At 45.7% G+C, this 19,319-nt stretch overlaps 1 protein-coding gene across 1 annotated transcript in view; it reads right to left on the reverse strand.

The window, feature by feature from the left end:
• Window positions 1–19,319, reverse strand: part of LOC125310210 (synapsin-3-like) — a 131,469-nt gene that overhangs the window by 78,338 nt on the left and 33,812 nt on the right. The window contains exon 4 of the mRNA XM_048267398.1: window positions 4,818–4,909. Coding sequence (XP_048123355.1) covers window positions 4,818–4,909 — 92 coding nt within the window. The remainder of the gene's footprint in view (window positions 1–4,817; window positions 4,910–19,319) is intronic.

Here is a 19,319-nt window from a genome sequence, read left to right on the forward strand (position 1 = left end):
TGTCTTTTTTATCTGTGCAAGTGGTTAGGTATGAGTATGTGCCTGTGTGTATGTGGGTGCGTGCATCTGTGTTTGTGTTTGTGTATTGAGCCCACATGCACAGGTCTCTCTGTCTTGTCTTGTGTGTGTGTGTGTTTGTGTGTGTATGTGTATTGTGTGTGTGTGTGTGTGTGTGTGTGTGTGTGTGTGTGTGTGTGTGTGTGTGTGTGTGTGTGTGTGTGTGTGTGTTTTGTGTGTGCATGTCCTGAGCCCACATGTGCAGGTCTGTCTCTTGCTGCCTCCCCCTCCCTGCCACCCCTCTTCCAAGTCTGATATACCCTCTGTGTGTGTGTGTGTGTGTGTGTGTGTGTGTGTGTGTGTGTGTGTGTGTGTGTGTGTGTGTGTGTGTATGTGTGTGTGTGTGTGTGTGTGTGTGTGTGTGTGTGTGTGTGTGTGTGTGTGTGTGTGTGTGTGTGTGTGTGTGTGTGTGTGTGTGTGTCTGTCTCCCCGTCTGAAATGCCTTTTGGAATGAAAACAAGAGCCCGGGCCCAGAGCAGACATGGGGGTCTGCTTTTCCAGTCTCATCTCCCCACCCTGTCTGCAGGGGTCTGGGGGAAGTACGTGTTTGTGTGTGTCTGTGTGAATGTGGCTGCATATTGTGTAGTGTTTGCATTAAATGTAAATGTGTGTGTGTGTGTGTGTGTGTGTGTGTGTGTGTGTGTGTGTGTGTGTGTGTGTGTAAGCTATGCATGATATCCAACACAGGCTAAGACTTAGACCTAGACTCCAGGAGTGCAGTAGGAACTGTGCTGCACCACTCCCCCATGGCCATGGAGATGGGAGTATCAGTCAGCAGATGATGAAGAGAAAGACCCATGTCATCCTCAGCCAAGTTACAAGACACCCACACACAAACACACACACACACACACACAAACACACACACACACACACAAACACACACACACACAAGTTACAAGACACAAACACACACACACACACACAAGTTACAAGACACACACACACAAACACACACACAAGTTACAAGGCTTTGTGTCCCGCCACTGCCATTTCCATTTTCCACAAGGTTGGGAAAATCTTAAGGGAGAAAGGATTTACTGTATGTGCAAGCAAGCCTGTCATTGTCTATAGGTTGGGTGGTTTAAAGCCATGTGTAATTTTCTGAGTAACTACTGATTAAGACTACAAAGTTGAGTCTATGTGTGTGTGTGTGTGTGTGTGTGTGTGTGTGTGTGTGTGTGTGTGTGTGTGTGTGTGTGTGTGTGTGTTGTGTGTGTCTGTCTGTCTGCACGTGTATGTGCTTTGTCTACCAGTCTTTGCATTTGAGTGCCATCATTACGATAGGACACAATTCAATGTCTTCAGCTCAATGTTAACTAAATAAATCTGTGTATTTGTGAAGCCAAGGGAGATAACCTCCTCTCTCCCCCCAAAACCCCTCTGATCCCACAGAAACAGACACACACACACGCACACACACACTCACACAAAAACACCATCTGTTTCAACACATCCAATTTATACAGCAGGCAGGTCTATGCAGCCCCCCCACACACACACACACTCCTGTGTGCTCCAGCCAACCCTCTCCCCAAAGTTCATCACTGCTCCAACCAGGCCCAGGCCATTTTCTGTGCTCTGTGTTTGCCATTAAAGCGAATCACCACGATGATTTATTGGCCTTTTATAATCAAAAGAGCATGATGGTGGTGGATGTGTGGTGGTGATGGAACACGGCTGGGGCACTTTGCCTGCCTGCCTGCCTGGCTGGCTGGCTGGCTGGTGGGGGCTGTATGGGGCTAATTATATTTTTATTTGCCCCAGAGCGGAGGCCCCACGCCAGACCAAAGCCTCTGCTTGGGGGTTAGAGAGCTGGCGTGGGTCTAGTCAGAGGAGGGCAAACGTGGAAGGCAGAGAAGGGAGTGTGTGTGTGTGTGTGTGTGTGTGTGTGTGTGTGTGTGTGTGTGTGGTTAATGAAACAGCAAGGTTTTGGACATAGTGTTCAGTGTGCTCTGCCATACCAGATACCCCTCCACACACACACACACACACACACACGAGATGTACTTTGCATCTGTCCATTAGGGAGCTAATGACAGGGAGCGTTAAAGTGGTGGATGCTTGGAAAGAGGTGCATGTGTGTGTGTGTGTGTCCACGTGTGTGCGCGCGTGTTTTCTTGTGCTGTCCCTTTCTGTGTGTGTGCTTATGCACAAGTGTATACAAATGTTTGTGTGTGTGTGAGTGTGCTTCTTTGTGGTGTGCCCTTTCTGCGTATGTGCAAGTGTAAGTGTATACACACTTGTGTGTGTGCATGCGTACGTATACACACGTTTGTGTGTGCGTGTGTGTGTGTGTGTGTGTGTGTCTGTGTGTGTGTGCACAAGAGCACACATGTTTGACTGAACTTTCTCCAGAGGTCAGATTTGTGTTAGTAGTGCTTCATCACAGAAAATCTCCAGCTCTGATCTTACACAACTGACAGCGGCGGTATGAGGCTGAGTAAAGCCTTAACACCTCTTTCTCTCTCTCTCTCTCTCTCTCTCTCTCACACACACACACACACACACACACACACACACACACACACACACACACACTCGCACTTCACTCCTCATACTCTACTGTCCAATTCGATTGTCTTTACTGTCACAGATCAAAAGCACGTCTTGTTATGACTGTCAGAAGTTTTCATCTTGAAGAATCAGCACAGCCAAATGCTATGAGTAATGCACATCCATTCTTTCCTTTTCTGGCTTGCTGCGATTGTTGAAGACGTCAGACAAACACGTCATGCAGTTGGGGGAGAAGTGAAGTGGACTGCTGAGGTGAAATGTTATTCAACTGTCAGGAGCAGGTCTGCGCGTTGTTGATCTTTTCAAAACTAGCAGTGTTCCCAAAAATGGAAAAACAGGTGCGTACTCACCTTCAAAAGACTCATTTAAAGAGCCAGTGGGTAATTTGTGGGGTTGACATGGGAGTGCGCCTCCACTGAAGGAATGATCGCAAAACAAATCTGAGGTTCAACTACAGTGCTAATGTTTAATTCAAAGCAATTAACATGGTCATCTTTGACCACATCTGCTTTGTCTGAGCCATGGATTTTATATCTTATTTTAAGGCATATATATGAAAACCCTTGTTGTTACATCCAAACCTCCTTGGTTTGAAATATGCTTTCTATTCATGAATAAACTTGATTTCATATGAAACCATAACGAGACCGTAGTGTTATGAGAATAACATAATTGCCGGGGTGGCAGCTTGGGAGACGGCTATGCTATGGGAGCAATCCCAGGCCACTGAGATGTAAGGAGAGACATCTGGGGTCACTGCCAGGAACCATGGCGTGCAAATTTCTCCCTCCGTCCCCCTCAGACATATGGCCCGTGCGAATCGCCTGAGACCGAACGAGCAAGTATGTCTCGAAACAACCAAAGGCCTTTGGTCTCCGAGCGCCTGGGAACCATACAGCAAGTTTATCTGCACGTTTATGTATGGGAAAGTGTCTCACGGTATAGAAGGAGCTGTCACTTGAAAAGCTTTGTCGGATAAGGGTAAAGACGTTTCCTTTTCCCCTCTGGGCCTTTACGCCACGTCTATAGGTCCCATGGTCTAGGAATAGAAGCCAATATTATCACGTTTTATTAAAGCTTCGCTTGGCTCTTTAAGTCGGCGGGGGCTTACACAAATTCCATTAGCTCATTTATTTAGATGAACGTACACTTGGGTGAACTCCTATGACCCCCGATGCTTCAGTGCGCTGACTCCTATGGAATATGGGAGACTGCTACCGCTATCGCTACCACCAACTGGCCCCTGCTAAATGGAGTAAAACATTTAAACCGGTCTGTCAGACGTGCGCTGAATCTGTCAATCACAAGTGAAAAGAAAGGGGCAAAAAAGGAAAATATTTTGACAGCTACCACGTTTGCGCTTCAGACGTGGCTGTCATCCTGAATGTCAATCAATTAAGGGCGCTTTGACGGAGAGCCAATATGTTTCGATGAGTCACTCTTAATACAAGTCAATTTACCACTCAACCTCTCATGCTGAACCAAGTCATTCATTTAGCTGCCATGACGTGTACCAATTTGAACTGTCACTGCAGCGAACGTGAAAAACTGTCTGGAAGGAGACAGCTTCCACCCTTTTTAATTTCACATTCATGTTGGACGGGCCCATGAAGTGAAAGGGGCACCAGTCATCCTGTGCAAAAGTAATGAGCGGGTAAGCTACGCTGCTAACACAGCACCACATGCAGCACATTAGCTAATTAGATTAGCCAATAACAGGCCCTACACACACACACACACACACACAGAAAAAAAAAAATGTCAGCTGAACAGATGACATATGCCTCTGGGCAACATGGCAAGGTGGCTAGATGTGGAGTTGATTCATGTACTGGTAAGTGAATTTCAGTACAGTGCACTTGATACACACTTTCTTTGTACAGTACCACTGTGGTACATTGTATATCTCTGGGTAAGATGCAACATGGGGCATACATCAAAAATGTATGTCAGTAAAATGTGGACAATGATAAAGACCCTGTGGTGTAGCTGCGATGCTTCCTATGTTTTATTGGCTCAGTGAAGTCTGTGTGACAGTGACAGGATCAGAGAAGGCTATTCGTCATTGCTCTGTATGTGTGTATGTGTGTGTGTGTGTGTGTGTGTGTGTGTGTGTGTGTGTGTGTGTCCAGAAGCAGAAGCTCTGATGACGTATTGCATCTCTCTCTCTCGTTCTCTCTCTCTCTGTATTGCATAAATGTCTCATTTCAGGTGAATTATGAGTCATTATGAAAATGCCTTACCTGACCACCTTAGTTCCACCTCTTGTGACCTGCATGTCGATCATGCAGCCGCTGTTGACATAAGATGCCAAGTTGATCTCTGTAAACTCAGCCTGGGAAAGAACAGGAGAGAAAATAGCAGTCATAAATGGTTCAGGCTATAATGGTAGCACAGCACACATAAAAACAACAAAAAACACTACGATACACACCAAATTGCATTACATTAATATCTACATCTATTTTATGTAATTGCCTAAATAGCTAAAAGTATAAATTTAACAAATATGGCTAGACAGGGTGTCATTAGTGACATAATATTGAACCAGGTTCAAACATCTGGTCTGTTTTAACCTCCGGCTGATGTTCCAGTGCAGGCTCACAGCACCATTTGTTAGTCAGTGCTACTGTGAGTGCTGACTCTGAGTGGGGTAGCAAGGCAGGCGTTAAAGACCCGAGAAAAACACTGCATCACAGCAAGTCTGCAGGAAATTACAATTAAGAAGAAGGGAAGTCTGGCAGGAAGGACATTCTGCCACTATTCTGTGGATATTGCTGGTGCCGAGGAGAGAGAGAGAGAGAGAGAGAGAGAGAGAGAGAGAGAGAGAGAGAGAGAGAGAGAGAGAAAACAGAGGGTGACTAGTAAGGGATAAAGAAAGAGAGAGTAAAAGAAAGAGAATGATAGAGAGATACAGGGGGGACTCAAATGGAAAAGAGAGCAAAGAGAGAAAAATATGACTGAGAGGGAGAATAAGGAAAACAAATAGACAGAGACAGACACAAGAGACTAATATTTGTGGCATAAGACAGAGCAGTAGAGAGAAAGATAGTTGTGGGGTAAGACAGAGCAATGGGGGGACAATAAAGAGAGAAAAAAAGTCCATTCCCTGATGTGTCTTCAGCAGAAGATGGACTGTGTGTGTGTGTGTGTGTGTGTGTGTGTGTGTGTGTCTGTTCTAAATTGAGTTATCCCCCTGTTGTCTGCTGCCTCTAAGCCTTCACTGGCCTTGTGACGCTTGTTGCTGGGATACCCTAATAACTTAATCAAGCTCTGTGAAACACTCAGAGGATATGCATGTGTGTGTGTGTGTGTGTGTGTGTGTGTTTGTTTGTTTGTTTGTTTGTTTGTTTGTGTATGTGTGTGTGTGTGTGTGTGTGTGTGTGTGTATGTGAGAGTGCATGTGTGTGTATGTGTGTGCTTGTGTGTGTGTTTGTCTTTATGTGTGATTTGTTAATAAAATGTGTACAGTATGTGTGCAAGGAAGTATGTGTAAGAATAAGTGTGTATTGTGTAAGAATGTGTGTGTGTGTGTGTGTGTGTGTGTGCGAATAGTCTGGGGGAAGATCTCAGGTATAGACTGAGACCCCAGCAGGGAATAATGCCTGAAGGGTAGGCAAAGCATTCTATTATGGCTGATATCCCATGAGAATTACCAGGATATGAATATTACCCCCTAATGTCATGCATTAAAAGTATCCCACATAATAATAAAACATCATAAAGATGTCCATAGACTGATAACCTCTTAAAAGAATTACTTTATACATACTAGCCAGCAAACTCTCATTACATAAAATACAATACTTCCCACAAACACAGAGCATACAGTACATTGTGGACAACACACAACATCGTGTTGTCATTGTTGTGTATACACAACATTGAATTGTGTGTCAATGTTGCTATATTACAGCCATTATAAGATGTTTCTTAGGGGATTTTGTGTGTGGGTGAGATCTCAAATGAAGAAATATGGGAAAGGCCTAATTGCCCCCCACACACATCAGAAAAAAAAACAGACATATTATATTGTCCTTTTCTTTGGGAGGTAATGATGATCACTTTCTGTAAAAAAAAGTATCACTGGTTTATTGGTCAAGTGAGAAAAGGAATACATAAATAGACGTGGTCATGTGGCTAATGTGGCTGCCAGAGAGCCTGGGAGATAGAGCTGCCTCTCTGTTTTCCAGCTCTCCCTCTCAAACCCGCTCAAGCCAGCACAGGCTTGTCAAATGTTTACAAAGAGGAGACGCTGAAGTGGGTGCTGGGCAAAGAGACAGAGGAGGGAGAGAGGGAAAGAGAGGGGGAGGAAACAGAGAGAGAGAGAGAGAGAAAGAGAGGAGAGAGAGAAAGAGAGAGAATGCCAGGCAAGCTGGAGGGGGGAGACGGGACAGCATGGGGTAATTGTTGTGTGTGTGTGTGTGTGTGTGTGTGTGTGTGTGTGTGTGTGTGCGCGTATGTTTGTTTGTGGGGTATCAGATAGAATGAAGGGATGAGGAGAGAGAATGGCATTTTAGACTGATACTGTATCTGATATCTAACATTCTTTTCATTTGTGTGACATCAAGTTCCTCCGAAAACAGAAGGGAAGCACTTTTCATTCTATTTGAGTGAAACTCAAACACAGTGACAGCAAGTACACATCTCTGACAAAGACATATATTTGGCATTTAAATGTCATACAAAACTATTCTATGAGAAGCAAAATCTGACAAATTCATTAGTCACTGTAAACAGCAACACCACGTTGCTCCATTGTTCCCCCAACATTTCACTGATCAAAAACAAACAAAGCACCAATTTGTTCCAATTTTTAATCTGGCTCACAAGTCTTTCAATTCACATAAGAGGAGAGAGGGAGACGCCAGGTAAAAAGGGATCTTGATACTGAGACTTAGGCGCTAAAATGTCTCTCAATGACTCCAAAACAACCAGCTATCAAAACTACCCTCTGGCATCCCCAGTACTGCCAGCAAAACAGGGGTCATCTGTTTAGCAGCCACTGCCAGTGCGTGTCAGAGCACACAAAAGCAGATGTAAACTCAACTCAGCCGTCCCTTTTATTTAGGCTGGTAAGAATTCAAATGCAACCATGCTACATCTAAATATGGTAGCAAAACATCTACCACTGGGTATTTGGGCATTACAGTGGTCAGTTCATCAGTTTTGATAATCAGATTACCATCAGATTGTCCTAAAGCAGATTAGATTATGAGATTTGGGACAAATGAGGTTAACTGTCGAAGTTCTTTGGCAAGCGTGATTTGCCTCCAGGTCATATTTCACAACAGCAAAACAAATGCAATCTGTCAGACCTGATTCCCTTACCTTCACTGGTTTTCCAAGAAAACAGAACAAAACAAAACAGTTTTGAATGAAGACCATAATCTCATTTGCAGGTTTTTGCAGGAGCCCCTGCCATGCAGAGTGGAATGGTGTGCCTCAAGGACACATGCTTGGACCTGTTCCTTTTTGTGCTTCTCTTGCTCTTCAGCAGATACGCTACACTGAGAGAAACATCTGTGCACCATGCAGTCTCAGTTTTGCCAAGCAAAGCCCTGAAGACAGCAAGGACAACACACACACACACACACACACACACTCTCTCTCTCTCTCTCTCTCTCTCTCTCTCTCTCTGACACAACCTTTGGCAAAATAACAATCTCCTTTGCAGTGCAGGAGCCTACAGTGACGTTTTCTATGACCAGATAAACCCATGAGCTATTTCCCTCTCTATTTTGGCAAAGACAAACGCGAGACAGAAAATGACTGGATCGTTGGCTGTATCAAGGAAGTATCGGTGATGACAATTGGTGGAGGAGATAGGCAGAGAGAGAGGAGCGGGAGAGAGAGAGAGAGAAATAAAAGCAGAAAAAAGGAGAGTGAAAATGAAAGACAGAAAGACAGAGTGAGAGAGAAAGACAGACAGAAAGAAAGAAGAGAGAGGGGATAGAAGAAAGATACAGAAAGTGACAGAGAGAGGAGAGAATGAGAGAACTGGATTGGTTTCAGAGCGCCATGGTTACAGTCAGGGTTATGCATTCAGGGCTTGTTTTGGATGCCTTCCTGGCCTGGGAAAGGAAAACAGGAAATGGACCAACGGGACAAATGGCCTCTGAGCTGATCCCTCTTTCTCCCGTTCCACCCATGCTATCTGTATGGATGACATCCCCCTCGCAGACCTCTCTGTGAAGGGGGCCCTGGGCTTGGAAGTGATCTGAAAGGCTGTGGAAGGGGGCAGAAAGTAAGACACTCCAAGACGCCCCAGTCACTGGTGCCATTGTCTAGAACTGTCTGCCTGATAGACTAATGATCTGTATTGCCAAGATACAGTATCAATGGAAGGATGAATGGATAGATAGATAGATGGATGGATGGATGGATGGATGGATAGATGGATGGATGGATGGATGGATGGATGGATGGATGGATAGATAGATAGATAGATAGATAGATAGATAGATAGATAGATACTATCATTGATCCCCAGGGAAATCTCTCTGCATTTTACCCATCCGGTCACCCTTTGGTCACATGTCTGATTCCCTGATACATAGATGGAAAGTAAAAAGAACATGAATTCATTTCATAAACCTCACCTGAGACTGTATGTACAGTATGTGTGTATGTGACACATTTTTGACTTCGGTTTTGACAGGAAAAGGCTGTGGTTTAAAATGAGACATTTGACTGTGTCACCAAAGGCTGAGGTTTGCACTGATTATTGTACTGACTTGTGCGGTTATGAAGTTCAGGAAATGTATCTGGCGACTGGGAAAAGCTGTAAACTTCCTCATCTACGATAAAAAACCCAAATCACTCGTTCTCCTCATTTGTGTCTCATCTTCATTGTCGAGTGCAACCCTGGTATAACCACGGTGTGAAGGGTGCTGTTTAGGCCTGGAACTTGGCTGAAAATGCTGTGCACCAAAAGGCGGCAGCCTCAACTCCCGGCGGCAGCCACTCACTAATGACAAAGAGAGGGCCCTTCAAGCCCTCAGAACCGCCCCCAGATTCAGCGTTCGCTGCCAACTCCCTAACGCCGCCGCCACCACCACCGACACGTCCCCCTACCCCCACCCCCCTCCTGTCCAGTTCTCATCAGTCAAGCCGCAGCACAAAGCTCGTCCGGGAATCCTGGTGGGTATTTCTGGAAGATTCTTTTAACTGGTGTCACTGGGTTTAGAGCGGGTCAGAGATATTTTCCGTAAAGCCAGAGAGAGTGAGGTGTACAGTGTGAGGTGTGTTTGTGTGTGTGTGTGTGTGTGTGTGCAACGCATTGCATTGGTCGAGCTGTACTGTGGCAATTTTAGATTTTGTGTTGAGGTGGCGAAAAATTGGGATTGATGGATAATGAGTTAATAGAACCAGAAAGAGGACATTGGGGAATGTCTCACAGGAATGTTATTCTACAGGATTAGTTAGTGTGTGTGTGTGTGTGTGTGTGTGTGTGTGTCTGTCTGTCTGTTGGGGGGGGGGGGGTAATTGTTGTGTTAGGGGTATATTTTCCCCCATTCTGAAGTGCAACTCTCAAAATAAGAAAACATCAGTTCCAAAATATATTTTACAGGCTCACGTGCCACCAACAGCAAACATCCCACCTCATCGCAAGTCAGCAAATAAACTGTATTTAAAAAAAGAAAGAAAAAAAAGAATGCAGTGGAAGCAAGAATAGCATAGGACATTATTTGACTTGTTTCTTTTTTTAAGTGAGCCAGGCAGAGTTTCTCTGCTTCTCCCGTCACATGGGTCCATTTTTAGCCGTGGCCCTTCCTCCGCCAAGCAGCCTCTCATTTAACGGCCCATTATGTCCCCCTGTAAAATAAACACTCGACAGCCCTCCCCCCCCCCCCCACCCCCACACTGATATTTACAAACACTGCTCTTCCAAAGTGGGGACTTTTAAATTACGTACTGCAGATAAACCGAAAAACCAAGCGCGTGGACGTGCATGTGAGTGTGGGGGTGAGAACATCTGTGCCTGTATGCATGCGTGTGTATGTGTGTGTCTAGATCTGTGTGTGTGTGTGTGTGTGTCTCTGCATGTGGTTATGTGTCTGTGAGTGTGACACTGTGTGTATGTGTTTGTGTTTATTTGTGCGTGCATGCTAACTAAGTTAGTAATGTTAACTAAGGTGCACATGTGGGTATATGTACAGTATGTGTGTATGTGTGTCTGAGAGTGTATGAGAGTGTGTGTGTGTTTGAGTGTGTGCAGGAATACCCGCATGCATGTACAGTATGTGTGTGTGTGTGTGTGTGTGTGTGTGTGTGTGTGTGTCTGTCTGTTGGGGGTAATTGTTGTGTTAGGGGTATATTTTCCCCCATTCTGAAGTGCAACTCTCAAAATAAGAAAACATCAGTTCCAAAATATATTTTACAGGCTCATCGCGTTTACCAACAGCAAACATCCCACCTCATCGCAAGTCAGCAAATAAACTGTATTTAAAAAAAAAAAAAAAAAAAAAAAAAGAATGCAGTGGAAGCAAGAATAGCATAGGACATTATTTGACTTGTTTCTTTTTATGAGCCAGGCAGAGTTTCTCTGCTTCTCCCGCCACATGGGTCCATTTTAGCCGGCCCTTCCTCCCTCAAGCAGCCTCTCATTTAACGGCCCATTATGTCCCCCCCCTAAAATAAACACTCGTGCTCTTCCTGCAGACAGCCCCCCCCCCCCCCCCCCACCCCCATATTTACAAACACTGCTCTTCCAAAGTGGGACTTTTAAATTACGTGACCGCAGATAAACCTAAAACCAAGCGCTGGACGCATGTGAGTGTGGGGGTGAGAACATCTGTGCCTGTATGCACGCGCGTGTATGTGTGTCTAGATCTGTGTGTGTGTGTGTGTGTGTCTCTGCGTGGTTATGTGTTCTGTGAGTGTGACACTGTGTGTATGTTTTTTTTGTTTATTTGTGCATGCTAACTAAGTTAGTAATGTTAACTAAGGTGCACATGTGGGTATATGTACAGCATGTGTGTATGTGTGTCTGAGAGTGTATGAGAGTGTGTGTGTGTTTGAGTGTGTGCAGGAATACCCGCATGCATGTACAGTATGTGTGTGTGTGTGTGTGTGTGTGTGTGTGTGTGTGTGTGTGTGTGTGTGTGTGTGTGTGTGTGTGTGTGTGTGTCTCTGCATGTGGTTATGTGTCTGTGAGTGTGACACTGTGTGTATGTGTTTGTGTTTATTTGTGCGTGCATGCTAACTAAGTTAGTAATGTTAACTAAGGTGCACATGTGGGTATATGTACAGTATGTGTGTGTGTGTGTCTGAGAGTGTATGAGAGTGTGTGTGTGTTTGAGTGTGTGCAGGAATACCCGCATGCATGTACAGTATGTGTGTGTGTGTTTGTGTGTGTGTGTGTGTGTGTGTGTGTGTGTTTGAGTGTGTGCATGCATGCTTGCATGCACGTGTGTGTGTGTGTGTGTGTGTGTGTGCATTTGTCTTCAGGCTGATGCTTGCTGTGATTTGGTGGTTCTCAAATAGTTCCCATACTGACTGAAGTGGTTGCCTTCTCTGACAGGGCAGCAGCTATCTTTTGATCCAGATGCCAATCATCAAACAGCAGATGTTCACTTATAAGCTTGCCGAATCATTTAATATATTTTAAGAACCTCAATTTAGATGTTATATACCCAAACTGGCTTATCCAGATATAACCAGTTCAATTGAGTACCAACACTGATGAACTCTGGCAGCTGAAGAAGAGAAAAAAAGTCCCTCTGTGACACAAGTGGCCTACTCTGATCTGTTAATCAGGGGAGGAAAAATCTGGCTTCAGAAAGTCCTACCATATATTCAGTCCTGCCTGTGGTTCTACCTATTAGTTCTACTTTCCTCTACAGGGGATTTTACCAACTAACTCATCTACCTGGCTGAAGAGTTGTGCTATTTAGAATCAGCTGGTTTTGTGAATGGTTAGAACAAATGCAGAAAGTGGTAGGACTTCTCCTCTCTGAAGCTGGGTTTTGAATGAATGTAAAAGCTACAACAGCAGACTCCGTGGGTGGTTAACTGAAAAGCTTGCTGTTGTTAGCATAGCAGAACAGAAATACTTAATCATCTTTGCTATTCCTCAGCTGGAATAGAAAGGGGCTGGCAACTCCAAAGTCGATGGCTGTTTCCTCCCAAAAACATGTACTGTATTGACTGTTCTGTAAATAGCTTATAGGAGTAAAAGGTGTCTGTGTGAAATGTGAATGTAAATATTAAATGCTGAATTTAGAAAAGAAACGGTTTAGGTGTCATGAACCTGGCAGACCTGACTCGGCCGAGGAGCGTGGGTGGCATAACACCTTGTGTGGCATGACCTAAGGTAGACCTGGGCAACTCATCGACTGGGAATGCCTACCATCTATGGCCGTGCCAACGCTCTGTCCAGATGCCCCCTTAGACTGGTATCAGACCTTGCAGAAGGGAACATAAACAGCGATGTCACCTAGCCGCGGCCCGCAGGGTCTGTTTGATAAAACGGTGAGGATTACAAAGCCCGCCGACGCACTGGCGCGATGCCAAGAAACACAGGGCATTGTGGGTAGACCGGGTATCGTGCCACCCTCGTTGAGCTCATGGCTCTGGAGAACAGATGTGGTCCCAGGTACCACCTGGCAGAGAAAGGGCTGCTGCTGCTGCTGCTGCTTCGCTCAAGGGGGGAAACAGTGCTGAACAAAACCTGCCGACGAGACCACGTCCTCACAGCAGCTGGACAACTCTATGAGAAGCTAATCATCCAGTTTGCTATCGTCAAATTGCTTTGGTCTTCTCTGGCCCATAACCAGGAATCGGCAAACAGCTATCTTGAAGAAAAGATGCTGCAGGGGGCTTCGAGAGGACCAAATACCAACACGCATGCTCTGTCTTAATCCATTCCAGTAACATCCATTATACAGCTGCACCCTTCGTGCTGACGTCAGAGCTGTAGCTTCAGCAATTTACAATGCACTTCATGTCCATTTACACAGACACGGGCTATTCAAAGGAAAGAAGGAAAGGGGAAAAAATGGGCAGAGACTTACGTGCAACCGAATTGGAGCACATCTCTTGGACTACAAAGGCAGAGAGGCTCGAGAGTTATCAGCACTAACACAGAGTGAAAGGAGTCCAGCTTGTGACTGCAGTGGACACTGACATGGCTCTCTGGACGAAGCTCAAAGAGTGCCACTTGAAGGGATGGGATAACATATGGAGAGGCGTCCACGAGAACAGAATCAAGGACACTTGTTAGAAGATAAGATCCACTAAGTGTCCATCAAGGCCGGGGGGCAACTTAGTGTCAAGTTGTGCCCCACTTTCCTGAGGGTATGTAAGGCAGGGCCCTTTTGCCTAGTTAGGTTGCTACCCCAGATGGCTGCCAATGCTGGGCAAAACTTCAAGATTGTTTGCCATTGAAAAAATGAATAACCGTTGTTTAATCCATCAACCAATGTGCTAACAAGTGAGGTGATGTACAAACGTTTCGGTCCCTCAGACCTTCATCAGTGCTGAGGACCGAAACGTTTGTACATCACCTCACTTGGTAGCACATTGGTTGATGGATTAAACACTTCGTTTATTATTTTTCAACGGCAAACAATGGCGTGCGAGTTTTTCCTTGATTGACTGTTACGTTGCCCAAAACTAACGCACCCGCACGGCCTTGAGTATTTGGCGCGAGACCCTACCTGTCTAACCTGCCAATGCTGGGCCAAATCTGGCACGGGCATAAACCTGAATCTGGGTCATTTACTGCCAGGGCGGACAGTGCAATCAGCCACCTGTGCACAGTGAGCTTGAACTGCCTCAGGCAAACAGGCCACTCAGTGGGAGCGTTTTTGCAAAAATATCCAATCTTGTTTAAATGTGTCTGGTTGGTTGGTTAAGGGAGTTGCATGATGTTCAAATGTTCTAGCTGATGCATTAAACCTTTATTTTTGTGATAGCTTTCAGGATGTTTGTGATAGCATTCTAAATGTAAAGTCACTTTGTGTAAATGTCAGATAAAATGCCAGATAAATAATATCACTTACACCAGCTGCAATACCAGTAGAGACACCATTAGAGCTACAGTAAGCCTGGATGGCAAGCAGTGAATGGGCAATCCTACATGAATATGTTACGTTCTAGTCAGGACGTGTTTGGCAGCCTTTTAGCACCTACAGTACACTAGACATCCGGCTAATATAAACTTCAGATGGACTCTACCTGTGTGTGGCATAGCTTTATATCAACAGACCAGGCCAGTGATACGGGCAATCTAGCGTGCAGCATTTTGAGATGCTTGCTAACAGTGGGACTTTACTGCAAAACTGTCTGGACATTACAGGCCCCTGGGCTTTTTTTTCTTTTTTTATAGAGTTCTGAGCACCCTAAGTCCTGTCCGTATGGTCTGGGTGGTCTGTGCTCCTCTTTCCATGGCACACTTACTCTCTCCAGCTGGTACCTTATATGGCAACGGGCACGAGAAGCACAGGACTACTTAGGGCTTTTTGTGTGGGTGTGAGAGAGAACCAGAGCTGACAGGAACAGGGGAGAGACTGAGAGAGAGAGAGAGAGAGAGAGAGAGAGAGAGAGAGAGAAAGAGAGTGAGGGAGAGAGAAAGTGGGAGAAAGAGAGTGGGCATAGTGGTAAGTAAAGAGGGAAAAGAGAAAGAGAAACAGGGTTACAGAGGGTAAAGTGGAGAACAGCACGAGAGACATGAAGAGCATATGAGAAAATGGAGGGCGGGCAAATGAGAGAAGAGAGAATGGAGGAAAAGGAACAAATGAGAGAGAATCAAAAAGAAGAGGCCCATCAGCCTCTGTGAAAGAAAAAAAAGAGTGAAAGACAGGAATTGAAGGGAGGACAAGGGGATAAAAGGGAAGGTATTTATATGTCATTTTTCAAAACACCACATCTCTTCTCTTATAGGACTGTGCCTCTGTACTCCCATGCCCCCCACCACACTTTTAAGTCAAGTGAACGAGTGAAAGAAAAACAAGAAAAGAAAAACACCCACTACAAAGTTCAGCCAAGTTGGGCAGGTTGAGGAATCGAGCATTCATCACCATAGCAACAAAGGACATGGCCGTTTTTTTTTTTTTGGGGGGTGATGGCGAAATGACAACAAAAAACGAAGTCGATGGCATTCGAGGATGGACAGTGTCTGACACTGCGACTTGCCACGGCACAACATCTTGATTTGCAGCTGATCGTCACTGCCACAGTACTTCTTTATAGGAGATTGCTAGGTGGCAGCAGACAGAGGAATTTTTCATTATTGTTCTCTCTCTCTGTCTCTCTCTCTCTCTCTTTTTGCTCTTTTCACAGTTTCTCTACCTGCCCCTGGGGGAGTTTTTCTCTCCAGCCAGCCAAAAGAAATCACCACTTCCCCACAACAGAGTGCCATGCAGCCACAACAACCGAAGCCGGGCAAACAGACACCCTTTGCGCTAGCTCTGCGGTTTGCTAGCTATTTTTTCTCTCCTCTCTCCCATAAAATCCCAGCCATTCATTTCGAAGACAAAAATGTGTGTTTGGGGTGGGGGGGGGTTCAATGGCTTGCAGATGTATGGCACCACCAGGGGTTGTCTGGGGAGAGAGCGAGATGCTATCTTCCCACTGTCGTTCTGTACGTCTAGACTCTGGTGTAGCCCTACGTATACATTGGCAACTGGACCTACAACTAAAAATTCATGAACACATGTTAAGTACACACCATGAGGTTACGCAAAGGCTAACTTCTTTCAAGCCACACTGGTCGTGGGTATTAAATGTCTGCTGCATTGTGTGAGAAGACATTTAGACTTAACATTTTAGATATAGCTTAAGTGTAAGTGATTGTGATACAAAACTTTGGAATTTCAGCTCACATTGTGACCATAAATCAGTTTTCTACTTCCAAAAATGGCTTGGTATTCATCAAACGACAGAAAAAAGAGGCAGTAAATGTTAACATTAGCCAGTAATGGACCAGGTCTGTGGTAGACAAGACATATCAGAGCTATTCTCTTTTAGTGTAGATACCCATCACACACTTGAGCAGAGGACTGCAGAGCTTAAGTGGTGGACTTCAACTTCAACTTCAACTAGCTGACATAGCCAGTGCAAAGGCCTCACAGTACAGCCAGCCCAGGCTCATTAGTCGAGATAACTTAACTTGAATTACAATTACTTCAATTCAAATCAATTCAACCCAGTTCAGTTCAGTTAAACTATTCACATTCAGTATAAACCCTGAATATAAATCAATAAGGCTTAATTATAATGTGTACATGCTCATAATCATTATGAACTATGGGGCAGCCCTGCTGAAAAAATCTGCCTGACTTACTTAAGGTGGTTTGCTGGTTGACCAGCTTGTTGACCAACTTCACCACCCTATGATGGTTGACCAGCTGGAGGTATGTTTTCATAAGAGTTACAATGGCTTACAATGGTAATTCAGCTGCTTTTGCTAACCTAACCTTATTAACCTTACACTATCCCACACCCCCTCGCCTTTCTGGACGAGGAGGCGGACGGGCCTGCTGATCTCCAACAAAATGGAAATTCACCCCGCTACTGCCTACAAACAAATATGTCTCATTCAATTCCATGCCATCACAGTGACGCCCCAGCAAAACTCTACGTGCTGGTCATCTACCGCCTCCAGGTCAACTAGGGCGACTTTATTGACGAACTTGACACTCTGCTATCCTCCATCCCCTGAGCATGACTGTCCGCTTCTTGTTCTCGGTGATATGAACATCCACTTAGATGCCCCAGGCTCAGCGGACTTTTTTTGGCCCTGGTCCACTCCTTGACCTCGAACTGGTTCAAAGCCCACCGACTCACAAAGCTGGCAAAGAGCTTGACTTGATCTTCACTGAACTGCAGCACAGACACCCTCATGGTGACGCCTCTCCATCTTTCTGACCACTTCTTCATCCAGTTCAACGTCAGCCTGACAGAACAGCCTCGGCGCCTCAGCCGATGGTCACGCCCGCCGCAACATCCGAACCTGTCTCCAACGACTTCTCCTCTGTGGTTGCCTCCGCCCACCTCCACTCAACACCTTCTCCTCTCTGAGGTTAATGAAGCCACTGACTCGCTCTGCTCCACACTGACCTCAGGTCTAGACGAGCTGTGCCCTCTACCACAAGGCCAGCTCGATCCAAACATTCTCATCCATGGCTAAATGATACCCTCCCATCGCGCGCACCAAACTCAGAGCCGCTGGAGAGGAAATGGCACAAATCCAAACTAGCTGACGACCTCAAAACTACCAGACACTTCTGACCTCCTTCTCAGCCAGCATCACTGCTGCTAAGACTGCTTTCTACAATGACAAAATCAACAGCGCTACAGACACTCGAAAAACTTTTCAACCTTCAAATCGCTACTCAACCCTCAGCTGCCTCCTCCTCCATCCAGCCTTACTGCAGATACCCTCGCCTTTTTTACAAACAAAGTGGCGGCAATCAGCAGTAAATTCTCTACATGCCCACTCAACGATCTGGCTCAGATACCGCGACTCCTACAACCTCTAGGGACTGCTGGAACATCTTTTTTTCAGCATTCACGCCTTCTCTCCGAGAATGAAGTGTCCAGACTCCTGACATGCAGCCGCCCTACCACATGCTCGCTGGACCCTATACCTACGAGCCTACTTCAGTCCATCAGGCCCACCATCGCCCCAGCTATCACACATGTGATCAATGCCTCGCTAACCTCCGCACATTTCCAACAGCGCTCAAAATGGCCCGGTAACACCAAGCATTTAAGAAAGCTTTCTCAACCCTGCTCAAGTCGAGAACTACCGCCTCTGTCTCACTACTGCCTTTCCTATCCAAAGGCATTGAACGAAAGCAGTCTCCAAACAGGTCTCTGACTTCCTTTCACAGAACAACCTTCTGATCCAAATCAGTCTGGGTTCAAAAAGCTGCCACTTCTACCGAAACGCTCTGCTGTCTGTAACAGAAGCCTTTAAAGAAGCCAGGGCGACCGCCGGTCATCAGTACTCATTCTGCTTGACTTATCGGGTTGCCTTTGACACGCGTTAATCACCGTGATCCTTCTCTATACTGCTGACATGGGAATCTCCGGTTCTGCTCTCCTGGTTTGAATCCTACCTCACAGGACGCCGCTTAACGTATCATGGCTTGGTCAGCTATCCGCACTCACCATCTAACCACAGGGGTCCCCCAGGATCAGTGCTGGGCCCCCTCTTTTGCTATCTACACCACCTCCTTGGGACAGATTATCCGTTAGCACGGCTTCTCATACCACTGCTATGCAGACGACACACAGCTCTATCTGTCCTTTCCACCTGACGCCCCCTGGTTTCAGCACGGATCTCGGATTGCCTTTCAGACATAGCTACATGGATGAAGGCACACCACCTCCAGCTGAACCTCTCAAAGACTGAACTGCTGGTCATCCCAGCTAAACCTACCATACACCACGACATCAACATCAAATTTGACTCCCTGTCTGTTTCAATTCCACCAGGACTGCAAGAAATCTAGGAGTTGTTCTGACAACCAACTAAACTTCGGATCATGTTGCCTCAGTCGCCCGGCATGCCGCTTTTGCACTCTACAACATAATGAAAAATCAGGACTTACTTGACTCAAGATGCTACCCAACTTCTGGTTCAGGCAATTGTCATCTCAATGACTCGACTACTGCAATGCCCTCCTGACAGGTCTCCCAGCCTGCGCAGTGAAACCACTTCAGATGATCCAGAACGCGGCGGGCGCCGCCTGGTCTACAACCAACCCAAAAGGGCACATGTTACCCCCTGC

Source organism: Alosa alosa, chromosome 17, assembly GCF_017589495.1.
Source record: "Alosa alosa isolate M-15738 ecotype Scorff River chromosome 17, AALO_Geno_1.1, whole genome shotgun sequence".
NCBI lineage: Eukaryota > Metazoa > Chordata > Actinopteri > Clupeiformes > Clupeidae > Alosa > Alosa alosa.